Raw genomic sequence first — 21,584 nt, forward strand, 5'->3', positions numbered from 1 at the left:
TCTCACATTTTCTGTTTGTAGGCATTATACACTTTTATGGTGCTGAATTGTTGTCGGGTTGCAATTTCTCAGGACTGTTTCCCTTTTACCTCTGCTATCAAGGCAGGTGAATTGCAGGCAGACGTATAACGAAATAGGGCCACTCCGAAAAGAACATTGGCTGTTTTAAAAGGCTTATTTAAAGTATTAGGAGGTCTCACTCTGAGAGAGATTGAACGGGTTTGAAATGGCAAGGCCTTGCAGTTTCATGGATTCATTATAGCAGGTGGCACAACGGTGTGTACTGAAATAGGAGAGGTAGGTGTGTGCGCATTCATGTTAGAGAGATGTCCTGGGGGCTTTACTCTAAAATGGAAAACCTGCCTGGCTCGCCTCCCCTCCTTCCGTTGTTATTGCTACAGCTCATCACAATATGTTATGTGCACTATGAGTTGTGACTTGAAACAGGAATATAATACTTTAAGACTCTCATTTTTATAGCTCTAATTTAATCAGCTTCCAGCCTCCGCCAGGGAGTTTTAAGTTGATAGAGCAAACAGCTCTGCTCGTGCTGCTAGTCTGCCATGAATAACTTATCCGTGAAGTTCTCTTAAGCAAGGCACTGCACCACACTGCTGGAGTGGAGTGACCAACGGTGCAGCGCAATATTTATCATGGAGATTTCCCACATATAGGTTTGTGTAATCACTGCCCTCCCTTAGGCCATCGCTGCGAAAAACAAGGCGTTCTTAGTCCATTTTACTTGGTAAATAATGGTAAAGATGTCACTTTAATTAATCTTTTTGGTTTCAAACCAGCATTGCAATGTTTTCAATTAAATGTCATCTGACCAATAAGGCTTCAAGCATTACCCTTTTTGATCCTGTTTATTTCTGTTTTATTTTCTTACTTATATTTTGACACCACTTTGAATACTTTCCCTTGTATGTTTGCTGCTTGCATGTGTTGTAACCCCTTATATTATTTTATTTGGCAACGTTACATAGAAACATACCTGTATTTATAGCACAAGTTGCGGAGCATATAGCTGCAGGGGAGCTTAAAGGTCGCACACATACAAACACACCTGGGAGCTGCTCACTACTGTTATAGTCTTGTACTGTTGGCAGCTGGGAGCAGCTCCACTGGAGCGGTTGGGGGGTTAATGTCTTGCTGAGGAACATTTGGAGGATAGTTGATTACGGAAGGGAAAGTGTAACACATTGACCCCCCTCGAAAAGACTTTCTCAGCCAGCCTGAGGATTTCACCTGGCCGCTATCACATCACCGGCAGCCTGCATCTGCTTTTGTATAGCTGTGGTTTTCTTCTTTTATTCACTCTTTAATATCACATTCAGCTGTCAGTCATTGATACTAAATGATTATGTTTACCAGGCCCTTGTAATTTAAAATCTCTTTGAAGCAAAGGTCATCTTATTTGTCTTTTTTTTTTTTTTATTCCTTATTGGGAAGACCGAAGTGAAGGATGGGAGACACTTGGAGAGGTGGGAAATAGGGAGACTAAAAAGGCCAGTGCATACAGAGATTCTCGTTGTAACCATGACTTTTGTCTCCTTCCCTACCAGACTTTGACTTTAGCGTGCCCGGCTCCATGAAGCTTCACAATCTGATCTCAAAGCTGAAAAAATGGATCAAGATCCTGGAGGCCAAGACCAAGCAGTTGCCCAAGTTCTTCCTCATTGAGGAGAAATGCCGCTTCCTCAGCAACTTCTCTGCGCAGACAGCTGAGGTGGAGATCCCTGGGGAATTCCTCATGCCCAAACCTACACACTACTACATCAAGATTGCAAGGTAAAGGACTTTTCTACACAAGGACACCTGGGGAGTGTCCTTCTAGTAAGAAGGAGGGTGAGTTTACACCAGCTATGAGCCAAAATACTTTTTGACCCGCTCAGCTCCATCAAGCACATTAGATTGTATGTCTTCTGTTCTACAGAAACTAAGTTCTTACTACAGTAAATAATTTTAAATAGATGAGTGTAATAGAATAAATAAAAAAGTATGGGTAAAAATACTTATTATCCTGTCCTGTTAAGACTGAAACCCCTTTTAATCCAAACTTAGTCTTTAATTAATAAATCCTGGGCATTTTGAGAAAATATAAAGTTTTCCCTAAAGTGCTCTATAGAAGCACTGAATCAAACAAGAGAATTGTAACCAGGTATCATTCCCGCTAAACCGTTTATTACTTTGGTTCTGTCTCTCTGCACCTCTCTCCAGGTTCATGCCCAGAGTGGAAATTGTTCAGAAACACAATACTGCGGCACGTCGTCTCTATATCCGTGGCCACAATGGCAAAATCTACCCCTACCTGGTGATGAATGATGCCTGCCTGACCGAGTCACGCCGCGAGGAGAGGGTGCTGCAGCTCCTGCGCCTCCTCAATCCCTGTCTGGAGAAGAGAAAGGAGACCACCAAAAGGCACCTCTTCTTCACTGGTAGGACCAGGGATAAGAGAGAAGGGGCCTATGTGCAGGAGGTTTAAAAACATAGAGACTAGGGATACAATTTCACTAGGATCACATTGGTACACATTTCTCTCCTTTTTTTTTCCCCACACCTGTTTGTCCACTGAGAACAGTTGGCACTGACCATCTCCTTTCATTTTTCTTCTTTCTCTCTCTGTTTGTGTCTCAGTCACACACCACACACATAATTCAATTCGCTTTCAAGCGCTATTTCCTCTCTTTTCATCCCCTTGTGGTTTGCCTCCACCCAGATGTTTGCACACTCTCCATTTATGCACTTGATTGGTTTGTTTAAGGGGAAATATGGAGGGGGAATTCAACAGTCCCTTCCAACCCATTTTCTCCTAACTGGAATGGCTGGTATTGATTTGGTTTGGGGTGCTAGTGTATGTAGATGTTTAGACTGCCTTCACTGGGCAACGCATGCATAGCCTTTTACTCTCTTTAACCCTGCTTTGTTTTGATCAATGACAAGCCTTCAGTGCAAGCTGTTTCCCAACTCTGGAGTATTTTAGTTGTAGGTTTAGATCTGTGGTTTACACTGTGGTAAAACAGGGGGACTGTTTGCTAGCAAGTGCAGCCAAATGTTTACAGTTTGTCACTGACTGGTTGTTTTCCCCTCTTGGTACTTCCTTCCTTGTACCACTCTCTCCTCTTCTTTTTTCTTTGGGTTTCCCTACATCCCACATCCTCCCTCTGCTCTCCCCTCCCCATCCCTTTCCCACCTGTATCCCATCCTTCTCCTCTCCCTCCCTTCTCCCTCCATCTCTCCAGTGCCCCGAGTGGTGGCAGTGTCGCCTCATATGCGGCTAGTAGAGGACAACCCCTCATCTCTGTCACTGGTGGAAATCTACAAACAGCGCTGTGCCAAGAAGGGCATCGAACATGACAACCCTATCTCCCGATATTATGATCGTCTGGCCACTGTACAGGCTAGAGGCACACAGGCCAGCCACCAGGTATGGAGACAATCATGTATATAATATGTACATACAAACATAACATAAAGAGCACATACACAGCTGCGCGGCTTGGTAGAATTGTGACCTCTCTTATTGCTCTGCATTAATATGCATCCTAGGTGATTGAATTGTAATTCAATTCAGTCACCTCAATCCAGCTTCATGCCTATTCAATTCAATCAATTTAACAGTAGTCTCGAGCAGCCAATGCATCTGTCAGGTTAGTCCAGAGAATTTTTTGTTCTTGTTTAGTGTTCTTCACCCGTAAATAAACTTTTGATTCATTTGAAAAAATTTAAAATCACCAGATTTGGAGATACATGGTTTTCACTGGATAGTGATGATTTGCTCTCATAAGTGACTTAATCAGTGGCTGTCACCCAAGCTACTGTGTCAACCAATCACCGAATAATAGATGTGTTCTTCCTCAGCAACTTCAATATGAATCCTTCACCTGATTGGCTGAATGCACTACTAGCTGTGTTGTCATTCGCTTATGCTTCAACGTCACAAACTGTAAGATTATGGTGGCTGTTCCTAGAGACACCTACACTATCAATCAAAAAGAAAAAAAAATAGGCCAACCAGTCCTGTTACTTAAATTTAATTTTCTTTCTTGGTTGCATTGCTTTTTGCTCCCATTTTTATGATGTTTCTTTTTACACAGAGTAAAATGGTGGTACTATTGCGTTGAATAAAAAAGAACCTTACTTAACCTCTACCCGCTCCTCCTGTCTACTACCAGGTCCTGCGGGACATCCTGAAGGAGGTGCAGGGCAACATGGTGCCTCGCAGCATGCTGAAAGAGTGGGCCCTCCACACCTTTCCCAATGCCACCGATTACTGGACCTTCCGGAAGATGTTCACCATCCAGCTGGCCCTCATAGGTCTGGCTGAGTTCATGCTCCACCTCAACAGGCTCAACCCTGAGATGCTGCAGATAGCACAGGTAGGAAATGCACACAAACAGAATCACGTTGGACTCTCTGTCAAGGGCAAGTGGGATCCATGTGACGGGCTAATTTAATAGATATACACTCTCATAGATGCATTAAGAGATCACCATTACCCTCTCCATATCTGGCCATATGAATTACCATTCTCCACCGTGACATTCACGCTACGCCTATCAGTCAGCCAGTCACTGTCAATGCGAAGGATGTTTTGACAGAATGTTATATTCAGCCCCTCTGCTCCACAGCTATCAAAGACGTTTAAATTTGAAGAGGCAGTGTTTGTGTGTGCGTGCGTCTGCCTCACGTCCACACGCATCAGTCTGCTGCTCAGGGTCCACAGACAGCTTTCTTAAAGTCATTATTAAAGATGATTGTGTCATTCGGCCACCCCTCCCCTCTGATCCTAATCGGCCTTTGCTGACAGGCGTTGCTTCGGGCAGCTAAGCACTGGTATTAAGCCCCCTCTCTGCCTGTTCCACTCCGCAGATCCCATTAGACACAGGAGAATTACGGTGCGGAGAGTGTACGCATACACAAACACACCCACAAGCGCAGAGAGAGAGTGCAAGGACAGGACATCACAGCAATAGCACCATGCCCCACCCTGCCTAAATAGAGACCTTATATTCCGTTAAGTTGGCTCTTAAAGAGCTGAGTGATGCTGTGAGGCATCAATCCATAGGGCACCTGCTTTGTGTTGTTCACCAGGTCTTAATTCAATAATACACTTTATTCTTACAACAGCTGTCTTCATAAGGCATTGCATCATCTCATGAGAATCAGTTGAACTGCCTTGTGATTATTTCCGTCTTTCCCCTCTGATATCTTTGACATTTGTTCTGACAATCACCCAGAATCTGTCATTTCTAACAGTCAAGTTAACAAGCCCGAGTCACTACATGTGACACACTAACGTTGCATCCTGGCATTCACACCAGCCCCTAAACGAAGCCATCGCTGGCCACCAGTCTGGTGATTTAGCATTCTGAGCGCCACCTCCACATCCAACTGTCTGCGGGCATATCGGAGCCCCCTGGGGGTTGCTGGTGTCTCAGCCCACTGCCTTAAGGGGCCCTCCGCTGGGACCTGGAGGAGCAAATGACAGTAGGAGAGAGAGAAGGGAGGGGAGGGAGGGAAAGAGGCGAGACAGAGGAGGAGAGGGAGCAAGAGCTGGAATGAAATGCTCTGCTATAAAGCTGTCAGAGCCACTCACCTTTCATATACAGGAGCTTATCTTCCTCGGAATGGCTGCTTGTATAGCGGTCCGCTTGCACATAAATGCAGGCTTAAAGATGAAAACTTGACTATATATATTTAAGTCAGCGGGGAGCGATGGGGGAGAGGGGAGTGGGAGTGAATTGAGGATTATAGATGTTCTGCTGCTGATAGTTTGACGCGTTACTGTGTCTGGGGCACACAGATCAATAACGGCAGCCATTTCGTTGGTGTGAGCTTGTTTTGTAACTCCCCTAGCCCTTCGGAAGAGAGTCATTTTCTTGCAGGGTTTATGAGGACTAAGAACACTGTGGAAAAAACTGCACAAATAATATTTAGAGATAATTTTTCATTTTTAACTTTTTGAGGAGATACCTCTGAACAGTGCTTTATTTAAAATGTCCTCCCTCCTACACATACAGCCGACCTCACACACGCAAACTCATTTGTCAGACTGCTGACATGTTCCTTAAACTTTACTCTTTTCTCTGAATTTAGGACACAGGAAAACTGAACGTCTCCTACTTCCGTTTTGACATCAACGATGCCACAGGCGACCTGGACGCTAATCGTCCTGTTCCGTTCCGCCTGACGCCAAACATCTCTGAGTTCCTGACCACCATCGGCGTCTCCGGCCCGCTCACAGCCTCTATGATTGCTGTGGCACGATGCTTTGCACAGCCAAACTTTAAGGTAATTTGCCTGCAAGAGCTTGTCTGCTTTTAAGAGTTACATTATTATGAATTTCCTGTGTTTTCAAATATGTTACTACTCAGCATGATGATATTTTATTTCACAGATGAATCTGGAGATTGATATAGCATACGATTAGAAGCTCACCTGTTGAGATACTGCACATCTGATGGGAGATGTAGGGTGTTGACCATTGTTTTGGGAGATTTTTAGCAGTAGTTTCAAATTTAGTAAGTCACTTGAGCCTTTCTATAAATGTAGCTTTAATCAGACATGTACACATAAAATACATTTCGGAACCTGTATTGAGGCTGCTTTAAACAACTAGTTTCAATAGGCTCTGTTTTGCGCTTAAACTTAGTGAACTTCCTCTCTGGGTTTATCTAAGGCACAACCAAACAAAAACAATGAAGTGAAAAAAGGAACAGTCAGAGGATTGTATAATGTATCTGCAGCAGGGCAGTAATGACGGGCGTGCTCTGGCTCATACTTTAAGTCTGACTGATGTGGAGGGGGCAGGACTGCTTAAGATGCAAATAAACAAAACACTCGACGATGTGAAGTCGTTAAGGACTGATGCCAAAGGCCAGTGTTTCTTGTGGTCAAAGAAAATTGATGTTTCCAGGGAACACAACAAACGAACAACAATCATCCACTCAAATATAGTGAAGCCTAAAACCATATAAACACTTTAGCTAAGAGTAGGGAACCTAGTTAGGTGATGATTGCTACTGTTGTGGCCCTGTCGTGGTTTAGATGGTTATGTATTTCAGCTCTGTGTCACCATAATGGTCTGCTTACAGCACAGAGAGATTCCCCAAAGGGCGATGGACACATCTTAAATTGGACTGAACAGCTTTGTTTTATGTATATGTTTGAGACTTGAAATGGCTTCATATAAACTGAGATTTGACCATGTTTCATTGCTCTGGTTTCCATGCTGGACATTTTGAATGCATGGCTCAGGAAAGTCTGCCCAGATACTGGCATACATAGGGGGTATATAAACACCATATCTTTGACACATAATTGAGAACATCAGATAGATGAAGCTGTTATAAAAATTAGCAAGGAATCTGTGAGTAACTATAATGTGTTAGCTACACCATTACAGTTTTGCATGAAGTCTGGGAAATTAGTTTTTTTTTTTTTTTTAAATTGACAAAAAGAAAAACAACCCCCCCCCCCAAAAAAAAAAAAACAACAGCCCTGCCTCAATGTAGGGCTGTTTTTCTTTCAGGAGCTTTCAACCTCATCTGGTGGTCTTCATTAACTGATAGGGTGGCTCAGTTATCACCATGTAAGTAAGGAGCTTTGGCCATGTAGGGAGGAAATCGTAATCCCTTCTTTTCAAAGACCTGCCCCATCCATTGAGAAAGACCAGATGCTGGAAAGGCCAGATGCAGTTGAAAGCTCCACAAAAAGCTATAAAATGGACCTTTAGCTGAGGGTTTTTGTTTGTTTTTGGAGGCTCAAATACTGTTTCAAGGTTAAGAATGAACTTTAACACTCAATATGGGAAATATTTTCTTTTCTTCTTGTCGAAATTAAGTTTAATTAAGTAAAATATATAAATTAAGTAAATTTCATCATGAGATGAAACAAAACTGTCACCCTTGCATACAAGCCACAGAGTAAAATGTTTAATGTTTTATTATACGTTTCTACAACATTAATTCTTGTAATTTGCATCTTCATTTCCTCTGTCTCTGACAGGTGGACGGCATCCTGAAGGCAGTCCTTCGTGATGAGATCATTGCGTGGCACAAGAAGACCCAAGAGGACACGTCTATGCCCCTGTCCCCGGCCGGCCAGCCAGAGAACATGGACTCCCAGCAGTTAGTCTCACTGGTCCAGAAGGCTGTCACGGCCATCATGACCCGCCTCCATAACCTGGCTCAGTTCGAGGGAGGGGAGAGTAAGGTCAATACCCTGGTGGCTGCAGCAAACAGCCTGGACAATCTGTGTCGCATGGACCCTGCCTGGCACCCCTGGCTCTGAGAAAACCAGAGGGGGGAGAGGAAGAGATGATGAGACACAGGAGGAGGAGAATGGGCAGGATGGGGTGTGATGTAGGGCAAGAAAGGTCTTTTTTGTTTACAACAGCTGTTAAATGTATGTTGCTCTTCACTGTAACAGACCCCTGATGGACATGTTGAACTCTTCTCCTCTTGATCAGAGTACACTGAAACAGTTTGCTAAACAGAATCAAGTTGAAACAAAGGCCCTGACTGTCACACTGGTCGTTTGAACGGGGCCCGCCAGTAAGTTGAATACTCATATCTAGACTGATAGAATCTTTTTATGAAAACACAATTCCTCCTTCAACTTATATTTATTTTTATAACTAAATGACAAGGAGTCTACCTGTGATGCCAGTCACCCCTGTCTTAAAATGACAAGGAGGCAGAACAATTATTGGTGTAGGTATCATTATGAGCCACTCACTCAAACTTATAGGAGTTTTTCTTTAATTTAAGAGATGGGAAAATCCTGTTGTGTGCTGTAGCTTCATCTGTGTTGTATTTCACCTGCACCCAGAGCTTACTTTGAATTTCATTTTCTTCTCCAAAAAACCAGTTTTGTCCCCTCAAATTTGTATTTTTATTTAAACAAAAATGTGTAGCTTCTTTTCTATCCCTACCGAATGAGGAATTGTCGTCCTGTGAATAACAGATGATGCTGTTTAATTTTTTTACCCACTGCTTGAACTATGTTAAGATATCTGACTATTCCATAAGCCATTTTACCTTTCATTTGTTTTGTCTTTCCATCAGTCCTGTTGTGACAAAGGAAAACTTCCGGGTGGAATTGACATTGTCATAAGCTATAACTGCTGTGATGCAAATATCATTCCCAAGCCGGCTGTGTATACACCCCCCCTTTTGTAAAGGTACAAAGCCTTTTCCAACAGACGTATTATCTCTTGCCTTGTAAATATGCATTTTGTTTTAATAAAATGCTCTTTTATTAATACAGAAGCTGTGTTGGCTGTTTTTTCTGTAATCTCTTGCATTCATATACAAACACACATACATATACATATATATACATATATATATACATATACATATATATACATATATATATATATATATATATATATATATATATATATATATATATATATATATAAAAAATACACATACATACAGGCCTTTCTCCCCCGATTGCTGTTTGGCCAGGCTCCCAGCTCTTGAAAGAGTCTTGGTTGTTCCAAACTTCTTCCACTGACGTATTATGGAGGCCACTCTGCTCTTGGGAACCTTCAATGCAGCGGAAAGTTTGTGGCCTTCCCCACATTTGTGCCTTGACACAATCCTGTCTCTCAGCTCTGCAGGCAGTTCCTTTGACCTCATGGCTTGTTTTTTTTTTTTACTCTGATATTCATTGTCAGCTGTGAGACCTTATATAGACAAGTGTGTCACTTACCAAGTCAGGTCAAATTGTAGAAACATCTAAAAGCTGATAAAGAGAAATGGGAGGAACTGAGCTAAATTTCAAGCGTCATAGCAAAGGGCATGAATACTTATGTCGATGTGATGTTTCAGTTTTTCCTTTTTAATAAATTCCGTTTCGCTTTGTCATTATGGGGTATTGAATGTATTTTGATGAGGGCATCAATAAATACATTTAAATGATTGTAGCATAGGGCTGCAACATAAAATTTGAAAAAGGTTAAGGGTCTGAATACTTTCTGAATGCACTGTACACTTCCCACCAATGAATCTAAGCAATGAGTTTCTTGAATTGTCTTTTTTTTTTTTTTCCCAGTTGTAAAAAAGCAATAACAACCAGTAATCCCAATCTGCACTTCTCATCTACTGCATCACTGTCACAGCCATAATCACCTTGAAGGACGCAATCTTGGATATCATTGTGGTAATAACTCATGCTGTGAAATGACTCCAGACGAACCGTTCTCTGACGTTAAATAGTCTATCGCCGTCATCCTTGTGGTTCACAGTTAGTAGACATTTACGGTGTTGAATCAAAGTGCAGCTCTGTAGCTGGAGGTAAAATAACCTTGTGGTCATTCCCTCCCTGTTGTTAGAAAGTCCTGCGGAAGTGTGCTGAGGCGTTTTTTGTCTCCTCCCCCAGTGCTTGATTAATGGGTGCCAGTAGATCTCCGAGTGGGCTGGCCTCGCTTGACTTATACACACTGTCAGCCGGCCCGCCTGCTCTCATAAACAAAGGTTATATCTCTGTTCGCCTCTATGCAATCACATACACAGTCTCTGCCTCTCAACATGTTATCACACTGTCTCTAACATCTCTCTTCCTCCCTGAGCCACAGAAGAAACACTTTTGTCTCGAAAGTAGTTTCCAACATTCACCATGAAAAACCCTTTTTCTTCTTCCTATTTTTTTTTATATTTGCCCTCCTTGTAAGCATCTATTTTTGTGTAGCGTGTGTAGTCTTTTTGAATTGGTTGTAATGTCTTTAATAGGTGCTTAACCAAATATGATGATTGGGACTGTTTGTACAAATACTTGATAAATTGTTTTTTTTCCATCTCAAACATTTCCATTCAGAGTGAAGAGGAGAGTTGCCTGGAAAGATGAATCCTTTCCATTTACAATATCTGACTGTTTTTAGGCTCTTCATGTTTGGACATCATTTTAGAGAGACCTTCATGGTCATGAGCACCCACCATGCATTGAGCTGAGCAATTGGAAAGTATCCACACACTGGATTACAACTCCCCAAACTTAACTGGACCTAAGAAGGCAAATGACCCTACAGGGTCTTCATGAAAACTGATAAGTTATATGCACTAAGTGTATTACATCCTGTTGATGTTATAGTGAAGTGTCTTTCCAGATACATCATAAGTAAACAAAAGCTTATAGGAAACAGAAAAATATTTGATTATATGTTAAATATTAAAATATTTAACAACACTTAGTCTCCAGCCATGCTAGAGACTCTAAGTCTGTAGGCAGCTAAATGATTACATCAGCATGCCAACATGCTCACAATGCCAGTGCTAACATGCTTCGCAAGTACAGTGTCATTATTCAATGTAGATGAAAAGTTAAGTCATCCCCCAAGTCATCAGAATTCATCATCTGGGGAACATGAATCTACCAAATGACATATTGCACTCAAACACAAACATGGTGGCACTAGAGGAAAAGTTGGGGTCATCGAACTGATTCGGATACAGCAAATGGGAACCATGAATATCTGTGGAAACCTCCATGGCAGTCCATACAATAGTTGTTGACAGTCCCTGGATAGATGAAAACTTACACCTTACACCAAAGTCCACAGGATTCGTATTCTGGGGACCAAGAATGTCTGTATGTTGTTCAGATATTTCAGATGACTTTTTTAACTCCAAAAACGTTCAGGTTTTTCTTTCTCCAATGCTTTCCAGGCTTTATCTGACCTAAACATAGGACGGGACAGGCACTCAACTACCTTTCTGCCTCAACAAGCAATGTGTATTTACATAAAATGCAGATGCGAAGAACTTTGCAGTCTTTTGGCACCGAATTCTGGGGTGGTCTGGCACTGTGGCTGGACAAAATATCCTTCTCATTAATAATCTCTCCCAACATAGCGATGCAGCCCAGCACCTAAATTAAGTGTTTAATTTCACTGACTCAGCCAACCACCTTGTTCCTGGACGCATCATTTCCCCAGCAGAGTCACACTGGTTTCAACAGCAGCCAGTAACAAGAAATGATATTCATGTCAAGTAGGAACAAAACATGATGGAGGTATTTAGTTCCTCGGTAAATGGGGACAGAGACAGACACACAGTCAGTCTGTTTAGTCCTTTTGAGCGATTATGTTTGAAGTTGTGGGTGCCCTCTGTCGGGACAGGCATCCATTTCACGCCTCAGGTGTCTGTTCCGATTTGAGAGAGATTAGGTGAAATATGAAATCCACAACAGCAGAACGCACACACTCACACACACACACACACACACACACACACACACACACACACACACACACACACACACACACACACACACACACACACGTATGTCCTCCCCAAGAGACCTGTCGAAACCTGCCTTCTGGGCTCTTTCCTTGGCATCCTGTGACTGCAGACAGACATCACAGGAGCAGAGGAAACAGCTGCAGCAACCCCAGCCCCGTCTTTTCTTCACTTTTTCTCTCTGCCTGATATGAGTGAAGTGGACGCGAAGGCTTCACGACCCCCACTCCCACATCTTCCCTCCTTTTCTCTCTGGCAGTGTGAGAGGAGTTGAGGTGATTGATGTGCTCCGGTGGGAGTGGAGGTGTGGAGCCTGGATCATCATCAGTGCTGGCACAGAGGAGAGATCTCAGAGGACACACCACAGCAGGAATAGATCCTGGCAGGACCAGATGATGAAATCTTCCCCCTCCAATGATCCTCATCCCCGGCGGGGACGTAAGGGAGGAGTGGTGGGAAAGGAGAAACTGTTTGGTTTTTTGGTTTATATGGCAACAACACTTTTCTAGAGATGCATTTGGATACAGTGCAATGAAAAACTTAGTACACACTACACAGATCAGTGCTTGCGACATTTAGTCCACATGGATGAAGCTGTTCTGAGTGTAGAGAGAACAGGGTGGAAAAACAAGCACTTCAACAATTCCCTAATCCACTTCTTTTTTCTCTTCACAATTCTTTCACACGATCAGGATGCCACCAACTCTTTTTCTGTCATCACAGCCAGCATCCAATTATACATCACATTGTATCAGGCCTTGTAGCGCAGCGGGGGGGGGGGGCTTCTTTGTACCGTTGTGTAAACAAACAGTATTAATCAAATAATGACTGTGTGTTGATCTCTAGTCCGGGAAGCAGCACATCTCATATCTAGCAGCTGAGGATTTGTTTTGTTACTCAGTGAAGGAGCCCCATTAGGACTTCTAATGGCATTTCCACTCAGAGGAGTTGAGCTCATTAGTTCTGTGTCTAAAATCTGCCATTATGGTTTTAATTGCCCAAGCTGTACACACAGCAGTACGGGAAGCAATCAAAGTCACTTTTTTCTTGGTGACAGTGATGCAGAAGCACATCAACAACTCACATGCTGATTTAAATTTGTACTAATGTACTTTGTATACCAGTCTTTATGCAAAGCTAATGGCCTGCTGGCTGCAGCCTCATATTTAACAGACAGATTTAGAGTGGTATCAATCCCCTTGTCTAACTCTCCAGCGGAAAGTGAATAAATGTATTTCCCAAACTGTCAAACGGTTGTTTTAACATGTTATGTTGGCCAGAGACATCTTCACTCGAAAGTAAATGTACTGCAGCGGCTAACGCTGCATCATGACAACTGTACAGCTTCTGATAGTTACACTGTGTCTCAGGACTACACTTGGAATCTGCAGTATGTACTTGTACTTCGGTTCATTTCCCAGTACATGTTGACACTGTACTTGTAAAGAGGATTTCCAGGACTAATGAAACATGATCTGTGGGCCCCCTGACCCCCTGTTTGTAGTAATTTCAGTCAACTCAGTTTTATTTAAGATATACATGTACATTTTGACACAGGACCAACTGACACCAAATTAATCTGGTGCTCCTGGGGCAGTATCCTACTTTGTCCCGCCCTGCCTGTAGAGTTGCAAGGTCGGAGGAGTTATTTTTGGTTCATAGGTAAAATTCCCATTCATTTTTCCAATAGAAAAGGCTATCTGACTGACAGCTGGAGAACAGAAAAATAAGCAGTACAAAAGTTTAACATCAATTTACATAAATCTCAATGTACAGACCTGTGTACATAAAAACTTCAAGGTGGGTAACTACAACTCCCAAGTTGCATTTTGGCAAGAAACATCCATTCACCAATCTTAAAGTAATGTTACGTGCCATGTTAATGGCAGGTGAAAGCTAACGATTTCAGTGCTGAGAAACTCAAAACACCATCTGCATCTTAAATCAGTTCACTTTTAAATTCTGGGTTAATTGTGGATGAATTCAGCAGTTGTGGCACAGTTCTCAACTGCAACAACCAAGCTTGTTGAATGTGCTACTGCTCTGATTTGCACCTCTGACTGGCTTCTGTTCCATAGCAACAGTGGCCGAGGCTCGTGGGTACTGTGGTATTTTGAGCCATGCGGTGCCAGCAACTTTCAGACAAAACATGATTTCTGAGAAACAAAGCTGAAATAATTATATCTTCCGACCACAACATAAACCTATAGGACTGCCACATCTCCAAGGAGGATATGTGTTTCTGTGTTAAGTAACATAAGCATCTCCGCTGCGATGCCCTGGGTTGAGGATGTCATCACATGGTTAACGTGAACTAAAGATGAAATGACAGTGACGACATCATCCCTTTTCATTGTTGTTTATTCCCAGTTGGCAACAATAGTTGCAATGGAGTGTGGAGCGGTACAGCGCGATTCATTATGGAGTACTCTTGGCACTGACTAACATGCTGAAGTGGTATTAGTGTAAGTGTGCATGAAGTGTTGATTAAGGGTATGTCACATTGGCTTTTTTTTTTTTTTTTCGGATGTGGGACTCATGCTCATTGTAAGTACATGTTCTTGTAACAATGTTTTTTTTTGTGTGTGTGCGTTTCCGTGAAAAAGTGTCAAAAAGATTTTCAACACTGTCTACTGTCTCACTTTGTCTAGTTGAGATAAGACCTGTGGCAATCTTCTGCTTCGGCTCTCTTAGAGTATAACTTATGGTTAAGTAGGTTGCAGGTGGACAGGGAAAGTAAGAGTCTAGCTATGGAACAGAACAACATTAAAGTGAACTAACAACGCTGACTAGGACATAAATACATGAAATATAAATGACCTCAATTCTGTTTTAGTACCCTCTCTTTCTTATAGCAATACTAAAAATATGCGTTGCTTAGCTTTTAACTAAAAGCTTACTTTTACTTCATGTAACATTATCCACCAGTTCTTCTCCATTCTTCAGTTTGTCTTAACTAGGGTTCCTTTCCATGATTGGAAAGTCTTTTTCCTGGTTAAATCAAACGTTGTTATGATCATATGAATGGTTGGTTTAGAAGCATTCACGTGATTCCTGATGTCAGACAGTATTTACCCAATCACAGAAAATCAGCTTGAGAAATCAGTTTGTGCACATTAGGGTTCGGTGTGAACCTTTCTGCTCCTGCTGCACACATTGATTCAGTGCTTCAAAGCTGGAAATTTGTCGGCCAATGTCATGTTAATGTGTGAAGAGAACAAGGAGCAATCGGCAGGTCAATTTCCAATGATGGATTTTTGATTTGAATGAAAATGGGGGTCTGTCAGAAGAGTATCTGACGATTGTTCCAGCTTGAATTTACTCATGAATATTATGAGGTGCTGTGGTGTAAGTAAGGTGAATTACACATCTATCTTTTAATGTGTTCGCTAGCGTTCACGTCATATAATCTAAACCGAGCAGCCGATTGGGGAAATCTGTTCACATCAGCCTCCGACTTGTAATTCAGAGTCGGAGAAATCTGGAATTTCGGACTCAGACGATATCTCCCAATTGGTGAAAAAATCCACAGTATATTCTGGTTTCACTGGGCAATGAACTGCTACAAATACATAAAACAACAAAAGTAGCTACTTTAGGCTGTTTATCTACTATGACTACAAAGTTATTAATAAGACTCCCCAACTTGAAATTATAAACACTCCCAAGTCAGAATAATGGTTGGTTTTCCTGATCAGTAGCTAAATGGGTAGTCAGCTGGAGCACATTAACAGCATGTGAATTTACATTCTTAAAAAGTCTGACCGAGGTGCTAGTGTTTTGCTTGGGTTGCCAGGTCATGTACCAAAAAGAAAGAACTATCTATGGTAAGTATAATAAATGATGATTCTGCCATAAATCTTCAGTGATTTATAGGTTTCCTCCATTCTGATTGAGTTGTAAGGTGAAAATCCAGAGATGTGTCTGTCTCCAGAATACAAGTTCATATCTGACTCACATTACACATTACATTCTTCAAATTAGCTTTTATAGCAATGAGCAGTATTCTAGTAAATTTAAACTTCACTCTGTGGATATTTCACAGACTCTCCAGCATCAACTTAAAAAAATAGTCAGGTATCTTTACCAAGTGACAAGATACATTCCATAGATTTTTTGAGTGTAAAAGTGAAATGGATTTTGTCAGTCCAACACTTTGTTCCCCATTGAAATATCTCAACAACTACTAAAACTGAAAATTTGTACAGATCATTATATTCCCCAGGGTATTTTTCCTACTGACTTTCATGATTCCCTGACTTTTCATCCAGCACCACAAAGAGGTTGACATTTAAGAGATATGTCTCAACTACTATTGGTTTAATTTACATTAAATTTGTTGCAGAAATTCATGTCCCCCAGTGGGTACATTTGTAATAGCTTTAGTGATTTCTTAACTTCTCATTGAGCGCCATCAACAGGTCAAAATTTTCAATTGTCCAATACTTATGACTAAATACCTGCAAAACCTAAGCTGTACATTGTGTTTAGTGCTAATTAGCAAATCAGCACGCTAACACACTCAATTAAGATGGTGAGCATAGCAAATATTACACCAGCTAAACACTGGCATATTAGCTTGTTAATGTGGCTGTAGATTAAACATGTAGTGTCACCATGGCATGGCCGAGGAAGAGGAAGGATAGACTACCAATCAACAAATCATTCCCAGAAATGTTGAAGTTGCATTACCTAAATCAGGTAGACGTCTTTCCTTCCTGTAGGGTTTGTAGTTAACCTTCTGCCGCTGCTTCATCTTTGATAAGGCCTTTAATTGCCAGCCATCATGGCTTTGTCATGGACATGCCCAGCAGTATCAGAGGTGGCTCCCACCAGCGCTCTCCTCCATCCTGAGCCAATTAACGATTGTCCTCTCAGGATGTCCTGATCAGACAGAGCAGAGAGCTGTTCATCCTGGTTGACAACTGCTCCCCCTCCTCCGGCCCCCCTCCCTGCCCTCCATCCAACCATCCCAGCATCCTCAGCACTCTCACTCTCTACTGCACCCAACTGCGTGATTTAATTTGTTTGGTAATATCAGGATTGGCATGTTCAGCCCAGCTTCACTCCAAAGTGAAATTGGACGAGGGCACTGGAGCCTCACCATGTAAAAACGTCTAACCTTGACAGCTGTTTTTGTGGGCAGTGGATTGCTGTAGAGAGTGGAGGAGGAGGGAGAAGAGGAGAGGGTGGAGGGATGAAGGATGTACCTGAGAGGAGGGCAGACAACAATTCACTTCTTCTTTTTTTTTCCACAGTGGAGTTTTGTGTCAGGAAGGGAGCCAGCTACCAAGACAGAACCTTTTTAAAGTGGAGACAAAGCACCAGATGCTACTGGGGACCAGTCTGCTCCACAACAACATGTTGGAGCTCGTCCAATCTATCCAAACAGCTTCCAAGGAGACTCTGGCAAGCCAGCTCATCCTGTAGTGTGTGATGGATCTTGTTGTAATTTGTCACATATACTGTGTCAACTCAGATCTTCAAACTCTGAGTTTGATCACAGGTACATGCACAAGACAGCTAAGTCCTTTTTATGTCCAGATTTTCCCAATCCTCTAAAAATCCACACAGCCATTTGTTGTCAGGTTGTTTTTTTTTTCGTGTTATTTTTTTTCTCTAAAAGCATGGAAGGTGTCTTTTGTAGCCTCGTTTCCCGTGGGAAAGGAAAGTCCATTATGAGCATTTTAGCGACAAATGATAAAATAATTACAGTGAAAATTTGCTGTTTAGACTGTTAAAAGAGTAGTTCAAATTTTGGGAAACACACTTATTATTTTTCTTGCTGCTATAATTGAGATCGATACCACTCTCATATCTGTTTGTTAAGTACTGAGCTGGGGCCATGAGGCAATTGCAATAGCATGAAGGCTGGAAGCAGGAGGAAGTAGCTAGCCTGGCACTCTCCAAATTTATAAAATATCCTAACAACACCTCTTAAGCTCACTAGTTAACACATATTTTGTTTCTTCTTTTTTAATTTCAAACAAACAGAAATGTAGAAAAGTTCATTCCCGAGGTTCAACAATAATCATACAGGGAGGAATGCAGGTATCTAGGTAGGCTAACTACCTTTATATATAGTAAATGCGCATTTTGACTGACTCACAAGTTCTATATTTGATGGGCAATGTTGAAACTTATTCTGGGAACTACTGAAAGTCACCAATGAAAAAGTAAATTGAAGCTGATCAAGGGAAAAGGGTGAAAAAAATCACACAACTACTTCAGTGGACTTCACAGTTCAATTTATAATTAATTCATGTTTTATTAGCCATTCTCAGTGGATTCTCTCAGATCCAGGACTTGTTCACAGCTGCCACAACATCTGCATTATTTTGAGTGCTACCCACCAAGTTGAATTAACATTATTATCCATACACAGCCATCCTCCTGAAAATAAAAGAGCGGAAAAGCCGTGTATATGCCTGGAGTACGAGCTTAACAACCCAGCAGATTGACAAGACAACCAGTGAACCTTATTACACATATATATGGAAACTCCAGGTGCGTTTCTCTGCTTCTCCCACTGTAACTCAAACAGTCAGAGCTCCTGGACCAGAAACAGGCTGAGGCAGCAAGGAGAGATGGTAATCAGATTAGTTTTCCCAAAACTTTCATGCAAGGCAGATGGAAATCATTTGTGACTATGTCACTTAGTCAAGGCCTCTGTTGTTCCTGGTAAGTCATGGCAGCTTGATGGACAGTGATGAGGAGCTTGAAAAATGTGAGTCTCTGAGTGTTTAGCTGACTCTGCTGCTTCAAGAGCATCGGATCAACCAGAGAAAGAATCAAAGGTGATTGGATTCAATAAAATTGCAATTGATCATTCTGTAGTTTTGGAAAGTTGAGGCTTTGGCTCACGGATAAACATACATGTCCACACACACACACACACACACACACACACACACACACACACATCTGATGCTCCCAACCTTTACATCAAAGAAAGTGAGATGGCCTAGATAGGTAGACGGGGAGACAAGCAGGGTGTTAGAGGGAGCAGAAAGGAGTGGGGATCTGAGGCCAGATTCATTTCCACCTCCAGTGGAGGGAGACCACCTGTTTAGCCTGTCTGTGAGAGGCCAGGCCACAGGGACGATAACAGATCGCAGCCCATCAGCTGTCAGAGCTCAGATCTAACTGATGGCGCTGAGAAGAGAACTCATGACTGCATTTCACGAACTTACGACTTCAATTTCCATATCATTAAGGTTGTCTTTTAGTCCATTTCAGTGCTAGTTTCCATAAATCCACAGTGATACGCAACAAATAACACTTGTCATGAATCCAACAGTGTCAGTGCTCATGTTGTTTATAGGTTTAGAGGAGGAGCCCCAATCTCCTGTCTTCCCACCTCATTACCCACACCTGGATAGGACTGCGGGGATCCTGATTTAAGTCACTCATTAGCAATGTCCTAATGCGTTTTGACAGCAAATAGAGCAAGGGATGGGTGGGAAGGTGAAAGAGAAAGATCTTAGGAGAAAGAGGGTGAGGGAGGGTGCGGATGGCACAGAATCATCCTAACAGAGACAACCGCGGGACAGAAAACCAGAAGGAGGGGAAGCGTCTGTGCGTTAAAAGACCTATTCTTATTTCTTGCTTTGATTTACATAAAATGAGCATCATCCTAAATCATCTGAGCCCTCCACTGGTGGTCTTGTATGCATAAACCATTAGATGCCATTGCTAATGCATATAAACTAATGAACACAATGTCGTTTCCCACTACTGTACAACGCAGCACAACAGGAAATCAAATAAAAATTTGTTTATCAAATGAATTCTTAGGTGGCTGTTAGGTCTGCCTCCGGTTGATTGTATGTTTTGCAGCAGACACAGCTGCATGGTGGCTACACACAACACGACACATCAGCATGCTGGGTAATGGATTGGAAGAAATCATCAAGGGAGCTGGGGTAAATTTGACTTCTAAGAGTGAAGCGTGGTGAATTTACACCTCCAAATGGGTTTGGAACAAGGTCGGAAAGATTTTCAGTAAAAGCAAATCCCTTTGTTTGCCTGAGACGTGGAAGGATATATCCTCCATTACCTTACAGTGGCAAGAACCACTGCTCACTTCTAGCACAAATCCCATTTCACTGCCCCCAGTGAAACGTTTTACAAGAGTTCCATATTAGGCGAGTTATAGCCCATATTTAGTAATTGAAAGTCGATGAATGTCTCTTCCACAAGACTGCTGGTAAAAGACAATCATGTTATTCATTTGGGGGGGTGGGTGGGTGGAGGGGGGGATTGTAGGTCTTTAACAAGTGGGGCAGAGAGAAATTTAATAACAGTTAAATTTAGAAAATGTCTGAAGCAGGCTAAGAAGCTCAAATTTTATTATCACAATTTCTTTCTAAGCTTTTACTTGATTGCAGCTGAACAAAAGTAGAAACCAAAGAAATGCCAAAAAAGGTCCCAGGGTGGGCTCATGGGTAGGATGAAGCACGTGTCGACTGAGTCTCCAGTATGCCTATTATTATTACATATGACCTTCCAAAATTTCCATTTCCTGTGATATTAAAAATCTGGAGTTTGAGTCCGAAGGCTGAGTGTCATTTTGAGTCTGAGGCAGTTTGAGTGAGAGCAAGCGCAGCCACGAACCATTCGAAAACTGGGAGACAACAAACTGAATAAGTGAGAAGGTTGGAGAAGCTGGGGATCAGCAGGTTCATGCTGATACATATGAGAAAATGTTCCAAACCCACTCATTAGTCCTGACCTGGTGTATAATTCTGGCTCAGTAGCCTGTCGAAGCAGCTCAGTGAGAAGCAGAGAGAGAGGTGGAGAGAGACTTGACAAGAGAAGCACAAAGAAAAAGAACAGCTGGTGACAATTTGCTTCATGTTGGCATTTGCAGATGAAAACAGACCTTTTGCCTCCAAAGGCACTGAAGGTTGGGTGTGAGAAGAAATAGGGGAATTTATAAGAAAGTGCCAGAATTATTAAGCCTTTAGTGGACATCACTATTGTCTTTTATTGGGGGACACTGACACTTGTTGTCATTGGTGGCAAAAACTGGACCATGTGGGTGAAGTTCTTGGTTAAAAATAGTTCATTTTACAGATATGACCTCAAGTGTAACATTATTAAGCTGTAAACATTAAGTGACAATGATTTTTACTCAGCTAGTGACTATGTTACTCGACTCCTACACAATGTCAGCATTTAATTGATTAAGGCTGCTATAGTCAATATTTTTATATTAACAATTGATGATCTGACTGTGTAATGTGGAAGGGATTGCTTGTATTGATGAACTCACTGATAATTATCAGCAAACACTGCAGTTCTTCTCAGCTCTGGGGATCTTTTTAACAC

General features: G+C 42.0%; 1 protein-coding gene across 3 annotated transcripts in view; it reads left to right on the top strand.

Moving 5' to 3' along the window:
• The window catches only part of LOC120794060 (transformation/transcription domain-associated protein), an 87,074-nt gene extending 77,814 nt beyond the window's left edge, over window positions 1-9,260 (top strand). For all 3 annotated transcript variants that reach the window (XM_040134662.1, XM_040134664.1, XM_040134663.1), the window contains exons 67-72: window positions 1,566-1,791; window positions 2,221-2,438; window positions 3,243-3,427; window positions 4,176-4,379; window positions 6,100-6,294; window positions 8,011-9,260. In XM_040134662.1, coding sequence (XP_039990596.1) covers window positions 1,566-1,791; window positions 2,221-2,438; window positions 3,243-3,427; window positions 4,176-4,379; window positions 6,100-6,294; window positions 8,011-8,295 — 1,313 coding nt within the window. In that variant the 3' untranslated portion in view covers window positions 8,296-9,260. The remainder of the gene's footprint in view (window positions 1-1,565; window positions 1,792-2,220; window positions 2,439-3,242; window positions 3,428-4,175; window positions 4,380-6,099; window positions 6,295-8,010) is intronic.
• The last annotated feature ends 12,324 nt before the right edge of the window (window positions 9,261-21,584 follow it).

This window comes from Xiphias gladius, chromosome 9 (genome assembly GCF_016859285.1).
Source record: "Xiphias gladius isolate SHS-SW01 ecotype Sanya breed wild chromosome 9, ASM1685928v1, whole genome shotgun sequence".
Classification (NCBI taxonomy): Eukaryota; Metazoa; Chordata; class Actinopteri; order Istiophoriformes; family Xiphiidae; genus Xiphias; species Xiphias gladius.